The 10522-nt window shown below is 38.4% G+C and overlaps 1 protein-coding gene across 1 annotated transcript in view; it reads right to left on the bottom strand.

Moving 5' to 3' along the window:
• Window positions 1–10522, bottom strand: part of MSRB3 (methionine sulfoxide reductase B3) — a 297111-nt gene that overhangs the window by 18677 nt on the left and 267912 nt on the right. The window contains exon 5 of the mRNA XM_042781205.1: window positions 2810–2907. Within this exon, the coding sequence (XP_042637139.1) occupies window positions 2810–2907 (98 nt within the window). The remainder of the gene's footprint in view (window positions 1–2809; window positions 2908–10522) is intronic.

Here is a 10522-nt window from a genome sequence, read left to right as displayed (position 1 = left end):
TTCTGTAACTCTTCACCCAAATCACAATAAAAAATAAATAAATAAAAATAAAATAAAATAATATATATATGGAAACAGTCCAAGACTAGTGGACCATGGGAACCCCAGCCTAAACAACCCTAAGACCAGAAGACCTAGATGGTGCCCAACTACCACTGCCAGCCACTCTGAAAGTGATCAAAATTGGAGGTCTTGGATGGAGTGGAGGAAAAAGTGGAACAAAACTCAAAATCATAAAAAAAGACCAGCTTTACTGGTATGATAGAAACTGGTGAAACTCCTGAGACTATAGCCCCTACTCACTCTTTAGGCTTAAATTCACTCCCCTGACTTAACCTTCAGCCAAACAATAGACAGGACTATGTGGTGAACAATTACACCAGGGAGTTACATTCCTTAGAACAATCAATCATGGGAGATCAGGAGGGCAGCATTTGCACAGGGAGAAACACAGAAGGCAGGAATGCATAGCAAAAAAGGACACAGAGAGAAGGTAACCACAGGGAAGATGTGGGAAGAGAGTTGTTACATTGTTGAGACTGTAATCAATGGCATGAAACAAAATGTGTATGACTGTTGAATGGAAAACTGATTTGCTCTGTAAACCTTCATCCAAATCATCGTAAAAAGTTTCTAGAAAAAAAAGAAAACTATTGCATCAATATGTTACGTTTCTTGGCATTGTTCAGCATAGGTAAGTGTGCACTTTTCATATACATATATCATATTTAAGTTTTTGCATAAAATAAATGCTTCTAGATGTCAAAAAAAAAAAAAAAAGGGAACGAAAACATATTGCATTGGGCAAATGTGCTGCAAAAGACCTCTTTAAAGTGTTTAAAAGAGCAAAGATGTCACTTTGAAGACTAAGGTATGCCTGACCTAGGCCACTGTCTTTTCAATGACCTCGCATGCATGTGAAAGCTGGATGATGCTTAAAGAAGACTGCAAAAGAATTGATTCATTTGAATTGTGGTGTTGACAAAAAATATGGACACCACCACAGACTGTCAGAAGAACCAACAAATCTGTCTTAGAAGAATGCTCCTTAGAATCAAGAATGGCCAGACTCCATCTCTTATACTTTGGTCATGTTGTCAGAAGGGACAAGTCCCCAGAGAAGGGTATCATGCTTTGTAGATGGTCAGTGAAAAAGGGGAAGACCCTCAAACAAGATAGATTGATACAGTGACTTCAACAATGAGCTCAAACATAGCAACGATTATGAGGATGGTGCAGGATTGGGCAGTGTTTCATTCTGTGTACATAGGGTCACTATGAGTAGGGATTGACTGAATGGCACCTAACAACAACAGGCAAGGAAGTATGTAAAAATGCGTATGCTCAGGCCTCATCCCAGGCCAATCAAATTAGAATTTCTGGGGGTGAGACTCAGCATCAGAAAATCCACCATCATACACAGAGGCTCCTTTCTGATGAACAACAGTGACCTGAGATAAAATATAGTCTCCTGTTTTAGGGAGACAGTAACTCTCAGAAGACAGTATGTTGGCTAGTTTTATTTTTAAAAATATTAAAAAAGAAATTCATCAGGACTAATGGTTAAGTTCAAAGCAATCTCCCCCCACCTACTTGGTAGTGAATATGCCACTTATTCCCTAAAAATCTTGTGCTTGATGAAGAGAGTTAAAGAAAACTGAAAACACACAGGTAGTAGAATGCTACAGGAGGCCTGTGGCAATGACTTTGCTATGACAGCATCCTCATTGTGCCCCTTTTATTTCTGAAAGGTGCAACAGATATCTCTCAACAAAATATTCTGTAGAATCAATGAATTTCAATGCTACCATACTCAGACTTCATATTTCACTTATTTAAAGCAGATTAGAAAAACAGGACTATGGGCAGTTTCTCTTACCCTGTGTACAAGAAGGTTCTGACTATGTTTCTGGATTTAAGCACAAAACATACACAAGTTCAAGTCTCTTCATGGATGACGAAAGAACTCTTATCCTCCTTCTCAACCTGTGCTTATTTTCTCCTTAAAGCCAGCACTTATGTGTTTAGAGCTGAGTGGACTGAAATAATTAGGAGCTCTGGTGGCATAGTGCCTAAGGCATTTGACTGCTAACCAGAAGGCTGGCAGTTCAAACCCACCAGCCACTCCTTGGAAGGAATACTGGGCAATCTACTTCCATTGAGATACCACCTTGTAAACCCAAGAAGGGGCTGCTATGAGTTGGAATCGACTTGATGGCAGTGAGTTTAATGTTTTTTGGTTTGGATATGAGGATAGGTCTACAAACTAGGAGAAATGGAGAAGAGATTACCTTACTTATCACATATTCCCATTCTGCCCTGATATAGCCAGCTGCTGAATTGCCCGCCCCCTCCTATAGCCTTTCTTCAACCTCCCTCATACACCTACCCAAGGAAAGCCTTTTTGAGGGGTTTTGTTGATGGTGTTTGGATCACTGCTGTAAGATGCTCAGACTTCAGGGAGAGGAGTATTATCAGGTTATGTAAGGCTACATATGAAATTTTCATAAGCCCCAAGAGCAGCTCACTCCTCGCTGTACTGAGTTGACTGAAGGTAATTTTCCCTCCCAATGATTTTGTTTACTAATATTGAAGCCAGTGACTAACATTCAACTGTACTTGCTAAATACCTAAACACTGAAATATCATTAGGACTTTATATAGACTTTATGTGCTTGTCAGTCCCTCTTGTGTTCAGTCACTTGGCCTCAGTTGCTGTACTTACCACAATCTCGAGTCTTACAGTATTGGCACACTGTGAGCAGAGTATTGGTTTTTTCCTGTGGGGGTGCGGGGTGGGGTAACTGACCTGAGAGCAGCTGGTTTCCACTCTGTGCATCCCGTAGGAAAAGTCGTCTGTGAGGGTGATTGCATCAGGACTGATCACATCATGGAATGAAGGCCAACCTGAGGAGGAGAGGCAAAAGAACAAAACAGAGAGGAGAGTTACAGAGCCTTAGGTTAAGATGCAATTTTAAAGAAATACTAAGCAAAGAATGGAAATATTTAATACACGACTCATGCTTTATTTTCACCTAGGGAAAATAAAAAAAAAGCAAACTTAAAGGATAATATATTTTGCAAAAATACAATTATTATTAATTTTATTTTATTTATTTATTTTTTTGAATTCCAACTCACATAGACCCTATAGGACAGAGTAGAAATGCTCCATCGGGTTAAAATGGCAATTATTTTTAAGAATAACCTTTTCTCCTCAGATTCAGAATATACTCACATTGGGGTTTTATGTTTCATAAGACAGTGTAGGACCATCTAGTGGTTTTCTAGAGCATCTTCAAACTTAAAAAGCTTTCTCTCACTTTTCCTCTTGTCTCCAGAGTCACCATGTGACCCTGAAGTCCTATGAGTCTTCCAGTAAGATGTTTTCCAAAATGCAGTCTAATTGGCCTGACTGCTAACTGGAAGGCTGGTAGTTCAAACCCACCAGCCACTCCTCCGAAGGAAGATTGGTCAATCTACTTCCACAGAGATACCACCTTTGAAACCCAAGGAGGGGTCACTATGAGTTGGGAGCACTATGAGTCGATGGTAGTGAGCTTGGTTAATTTCAACAGTTCCTTGCCTCCTTAGGAAGCACGTTTTGTCATTACTTAGTTTGGACAGTTAGTCACTGTATTAACATATTAAACATACATATATTCTTTATCTCCACCTCAATCTGTTTTCCCTGGATAGAGGGTATCTAGAAAGCATAGCTTCTGCCTATTTTATGAGCAAGAGGCATGCTCACTTCATAGACGCAACTCAAAGAGCAAGTGTTCCTCAGGTATCTCTATGTGACACTTTCTCTCAAATAGCATCTTGTTCTGATTTTCATTAATTCTAATTATTTTAAAAATATAAACATAGTTTTAAGAAACTCAATGGTAAGTGGACCACAAGATTGTATAAATGTTTATGAGTATACAATCAGGTTTTATGTTCAGTATTTAAAGGCATGTTATTACATGTTTCCAGGAAATACGTATGGAATCGTTGAACTGAAGCCTGCACCCCCAAAATGATGAAAGAGGTGTGATGTTGTTGAATTGCTGGTATATATATATATATTTTTTCCTTTTTCAGAAGCCAAATTTATTCCTGCAGAAAGAAGGAAGCCCTTTAAAAACACACTGCTTTGTGTTAATATACCTACTGAAAGAAAACAGTACGCAAATTTCAACAATATGACTTCCAGTTTCAAAGAAACAAATTAGCTCAGGCCAAGTCTCTATAAGAAACTCCCCCAAACTCCCTGCCTCCCACCATGCAACAGTATAAGTTTTCATAGTCAGGTTTAACACCAGGAGTTTAAACACTTTCCACTTCCTTGAGTTGAGTTCACGATTGCTACAAATGACCAGGAAAACCTTAACTTTCTAGACAACAAGATAACACTTCAGAAAAACACAATATGCTAAGATTCAGCAATATTCTTAAAAAAATTCCCTTACTCCTACTTTAAAAATTCTAGATAATTTTAACATATTGTAGGACCTAATATTTGGTGTATAATGATTACTTGATATATTTAAGTATTCTTTGTTTTAATGACTGAAGTGCTAATTGCTAATTCCGTTTAAAAGAAAGGGTTAATGATGACGTCTGAGGACACTGAAAAGTAAAGTCATTTATCCATGAAAAGAAAAAAAGCATTTTGTATTTTCTCTTTTAACCTCTCAGGGCGTAACTCAGTTGATTGTGCTTTAAGGCAGCTAATATTACAGGGGAATATATTTGATTCACTAGTAAACAGGTAAAAAGATTTAGGAGGTTTTTTGTTTGTTTAAAAAAAAAAAAAAAAACTTGCCATAAAGCTACCTTTCTCTTTTATGTTTTCCTGCTTCTAAAATTCAAAATAGGTATGGTGAAATATACATATATTTTCTCTATGCTACCTCTGCATCTTACAATGTATACTTAATCTTGTTCTACTTATCACACTGGATTTGTGATTTATCTGTTTTCATGCTCTCTTCCCTAACTAAGTGATAAAGGCAGAGGTTGAACTCACTGGGCATTTTCACTGCCTACACTGTGTTCAGCACAAAAGCACACTGCAAATGTTTATTAAACTGATTTCTGATTAGCCTTAAACAGCAAGTGCCATGAATAGTTATTGTACATCACAGAGTTCACCACAGGAGAGAGGTAGAACATAATCATATCCCTTTTTTTTTTTTTTACAGCCTAGATTAAGAAATATGGAGAGTTTCTCTCTGCGGTGTCCAACTTGGCTCAATCCCTATAATTAAACCTGTGTAAGTAGAGAAGTAGCTTAATCATTTATTTAGGAAGGTAGAAACATGAGATAACCTAAGTCACCTCACTTTACAAGGATTTTGGGGAGGGAAAATGGAGGAGCAAAAGGATAAATTATTTGCCAACGTCACACAGGTGGTAAGTGACAGAGCCAAAACTAGTATCTGGATATTTCTACTTCAGTCTAGGATGACTCCCTTATCTTCCCCTTTATCCCCCAATAAAAAGCTGAGAATTCGTTCACTGGAAAACCACAGCAGGAAGGAGGATGCAGGTTTTAATACATTTACTACCATGTCTGGATAGCTGCATTGTTGCACTTGAGGCCTCCAGGTGGAAACAAATGATTGTAGTACCTTAAACAATACTGGGGCAAATGTACTGCAAAAGACCTATTTAAAGTGCTGAAGAGCAAAGGTATCTCTTTGAAGACCAAGGCACGCCTAACCCAAGCCACGGTATTTTCAGTCATCTCATATGCATGTGAAAGCTGGACAATGTGAATAAGGAACACCAAAGAAGAGTTGATGCTTTTGAGTTGTGGTAATGGCAAAGAATACTGAAACGTGGACTGCCAGAAAAAGGAACGAATCTGCCCTGGACGACGTGCAGCTAGAATGCTCCTTGGATGTGAGAATGGCCAGACTTTGTCTCACCTACTTTGGTCACGTTGTCAGAAAGGACCATTCTCTGAAATGGAGCATTCTAGCTGCACTTCTTCCAGGACAGATCTGTTACTTCTAGCAGTCTACAGTACTTTAAGCATTCTTCGCCAATACAACTCAAAAGCATCAACTCTTCTTCAGTCTTCCTTATTCATTGTCCAGCTCTCACATGCATATGAGGCAACTGAAAACACCATGGCTTGGGTTAGGCTCATTTTAGTCTTCAAGGACATATCTTTGCTTTTCAGTGACTGAAAGAGTTCTTCTTGCAAGAGATTTGCCTAATGCAATACATCTTTTGATGGCTTGACTGCTGCTTCCATTGGTGTTGATTGTAGAACCAAATAATATGAAGTCTTTGACAACTTCAATCTTTTCTCCATCTATCATGATGATGCTTATTGGTCCAGTTGTGAGGATTTTTGTTTTCTTTATATTGAGGTGTAATCCATACTATAGACCATACTCTTTAACCTTCATCAGTAAGTGCTCCCAAGTCATCCTCATTTTCAGCAAGGTTGTGTAGTCTGCATATATCAGATTGTTAAAAAGCCTTCCTCCAATCCTGGTGCCACATTATTCTTCATAGTCTAGTGTCTTAGATTATTTGAGTAAGTACTGTACAAGGACCCTGACACACTCCCTTCTTGATTTTATACCATGCAGTATCCCCTTGTTCTGTTCAAACGACAGCGTCCTTGTCTATGTACAAGTTCCTCATGAGTACAATTAAGTGTTCTGAAATTCCCATTCTTCTCAATGTCATCCACAATTTGCTATGATCCACACAATCGAATGTCTTTGCATAGTCAATAAAATACAAGTAAACGTCTTTCTGGGATTCTTTGTTTGAGCCAAGATCCATCTGACATCATAAATGATATCCCTTGCTCCATACCCCGTTCTGAATCCAGCTTACATTTCTGAAAGTTCTAGGTCAATATACTGCTGCAACCGATTTCGAATTATCTTCAGTAAGATTTTACCTGCGTGTGATATCAATGATATTGTTTGATAATTTCCATATTCTGTGAGATCACCTTTCTTTGGAATGGGTACAAATATGGATTTCTTCCAGTCAATTGGCCAGGTAGTTGTCTTCCAGATCTTTTGGCATAGCCGAGTGAGTGCCTCCAGTGGGGCATCTGTTTGTTGAAACATCTCAATGGGTATTCTGTCAATTCCTGGAGCCTGTTTTTCACCAATTCCTTTAGTGCAGGTTTGACTTCTTCTTTCAATACCTTTGGGTCTTGATCATATGCCACCTCCTGAAATGGATGACCATCTACCAATTCATTTTGGTATAGTGACTCTGTGTATTCTATGCATCTTCTTTTGATGTTTCCTGCATCATTCAACATATTGCCCATGGAATCTTTCAATATTGCAATGCAAGGCTTAATTTTTTTCCTCAGTTCTTTCAGCTTGAGAAATGCTGAGTGTGTTCTTCCCTTTTGGCTTTCCAACTCCAACTCTTTGCACAGTTCATTACAATTGACTTTGTCTTCTTGAGCTGCTCTTCGAAATCTTCTGTTCAGCTCTTTTATCTTGTCATTTCTTCCATTTGCTTTAGCTACTCTCCATTCAAGGGCAAGTTTCAGAGTTTCTTCTGACATTCATTTGGTTCTTTTCTTCCTTCCCTGTTTCTTTAATGATGTTTTGCTTTCTTCATGGATGATGTTCTTGATGTCATCCCACAATTTTTCTGGTTTTTGATCATGGGTGTTCAATGTATCAAATCTATTCTTTAGATGGTCTCTAAATTCAGGAGGGATATAACCAAGGTCATATTTTGTCTCTTGGGGACTTGCTTTAATTGTCTTCAGCTTCAATTTGAACTCGCATATGAGCAGTTGATGGTCTGTTCCACAGTCAGCTCCTTGCCTTGCTGAAGATATTGAGCTTCTCTTCTCCATCACCTCTTGCCACAGATGTAGTCAGTCTGATTCCTGTGTACTCCATCTGATGAAGTCCATGTGTATAGCCACCATTTGTGTTATTGAAAAAAGGTATTTGCAATGAGTAAGTTGTTGGTCTTGCAAAATTCTATGATGTGATCTCCAGAGTCATTTCTACGACCAAGACCATATTTTCCAACTACCAGTGATTCTTCTTTGTTTCCGATTTTTGCATTCCAGTCACCAGTGATAATTAACACACCTTGATTGCATGTTTGGTCAATCCAGACTGCAGAAGTTGGTAAAAATCTTCAATTTCCTCATCTTTGGCTTTAGTAGTTGGTCCATAAATTTAAAAAAATAGAAATATTAACTGGTCTTCCTTGTCAGTGTATGGATATTATCCTGTCGACAGCACTGTACTTCAGAATAGATCTTGAAACATTCTTTGTGATAATGAATGCCATGCAATTCTTCTTCAATTTGTCATTCCCAGCACAGTAGATCATATGCTAATCTGATTCAAAATGGCCAAAACTGGTCCATTTCAGCTCCCTAATGCCTAGGGTATCAGTCTTTATGCATTCCATTTCATTTTTGACATCTCCCAATTTTTCTAGATTCATAGTTCATACATGCCATGTTCCAATTATTAACTGATGTTTGCAGCTGTTTCTTCTCATCTTGAGTCATGCCACATTAGCAAAAGGAGGTCCTGAAAGCATTACTCTATCCACATCCTTAAGGTCAGCTCTATTCTGAGGAAGCAGCTCTTTCCTAGTCACATTTTGTGTGCCTTCTGACCTGAGGAGGAGCCCTGGTGGCGTAGTGGCTAAGGCACTTGACTGCTAACCAGAAGGCTGGTGGTTCCAACCCACCAGCCATTCCTCAGAAGGAAGGTTGGGCAATCTACTTCCATAGTGATACTGCCCGAGAAACCCAAGGAGGGGTTGCTATGAGTCGGATCCCACTCCACGGCAGTGAGTTTGGTTTGGTTTGTCTGACCTGAGGGGATCATCTTCTGACACTATTATCAGGTAATGTTTCAGGTCTATTTTTCAGTAGTATAACAGACAGTGTTTCACTGTTATTTATAAGGTTTTCACTGGCCAATTCTTTGAGAAGTGGATGGCCTCTTCCTTCTTCTGAGTCGGTCTTAGTCTGGAAGCTCTGCTGAAACGTGTCCACCATGGGTGACCCTGTTGACACTTGAAACACCAGTGGAATAGCCTCCAGCCTCACAGCAACACACAATCCACCACAGGACAACAAACTGACAGATGAGTTTGTCTCTCTTAGCTCCACTCCCACCTCCCGGCCTTCCCTACCTGTTCTGGCCATCCAAAACTGTCAATTATATTTTAGGTTTCTTATTCTTGTGTACTGTTCCTGGTAATTATGAATCACTGCCTACTAATGATTTTCTTGGTGGGGGGAGGATTGCTTTGGAATGAGTTATTAAACCATACAGCTTAAACTATACATTCAAATGTTAAAACATATATTTTGTCTCCATGAACTAAATATTCATAGAATTTCTCAGAAGGCTATATTCAAAGATAGAGTAGGGTGAGGTGGAGTGAAATGAAATGAAGTTTTCAAATGATTTCAATGTGCTCTGAAAAACTGTTAAAACATGAGTACCTTATTTGTTGTTTGTTTTGACATATTTAAAAATTGAAAGGGCTACTCAAAAGAAAAACGACCTTTCAAACTACCCTAAAATTCAGTGTCCCTTTGCACTGTAGAAAAAAGTGAGTCTTTAAAATGTAATATTCAAGATGTCGCCCAAATCTTAGGTTAATGGAGATCACAAGAGAAATCACATTGAAGCCTAATAACCCTGTGTGATAAACCATATTTAAAAAGAGAATTATGGCCAATAAGGGTAAAAAGGAGAAGGCTAAGTTCCTTTGCTAGGTCTCAGAAAAAGTGAAGCTCTATAGAAAGCTAATCCATTAGAAAGGTAAGACTTTAATGACAATCAAACCAAGAAGGACCTTCACTCAAGAATAAATTGTCTTATGGAAGAGAAGCCACAGTGATGACAGCACTTTGAAAGCGGAATTCCCTCATCATGTGAAAGTATTTAAAGGAGGAACTCTTCACTGCTGTAAAAATCCTCAAAGGAAACCCTGCCCCCACTCCTAATAATAAGGAAAGTGCTTCAAAGGGTGATAGGCAAAGACTGAAGCAATCTGCATCTTGTTGAGAAAATTATCTTGAGCAAAAGGGTTGGGAGGGATGTGTTTATGTCAGTTTTGACTTTAAAGAAAGATCATCCTCCTTTCTCTAGGATTTTCCTTTTGGTCTTCTCATCTAACAAAATATTATTTGTTTTGGATATATTCCATGCACTTTTTAAAAGAAAAGTCATGTGAAAACCTGTATAAACAGAGTTGACTTAGCCCACCCCCAATACATCCCTTTGTTTCTATTTAATGAGGTTGGATTTGAGCCTATTATCATTTCATGTCGAAGACTATAAACTGTAGCTTTATATATTAGAGTATTATTATCAAGAATCACTTATATTCAATAAATAGGTTCTCACCTCAAAACATTTTCACCTCCTGATAGCAAATAAGAAATACAGGCACTACAACTAAAGGAGACAAGTTGGAATACAGCAGTTATGCTTCAACATTTTTTAACCATCAGGCCAAATTAATCTTCGCACATAACTTAATATTT

This window comes from Orycteropus afer, unplaced genomic scaffold (genome assembly GCF_000298275.1).
Source record: "Orycteropus afer afer isolate SDZICR_OR568_19922 unplaced genomic scaffold, OryAfe1.0 scaffold00097, whole genome shotgun sequence".
NCBI lineage: Eukaryota > Metazoa > Chordata > Mammalia > Tubulidentata > Orycteropodidae > Orycteropus > Orycteropus afer.
Note: the sequence above shows the minus strand (reverse complement) of the source record. Positions and strands in the feature narration are given on the sequence as shown.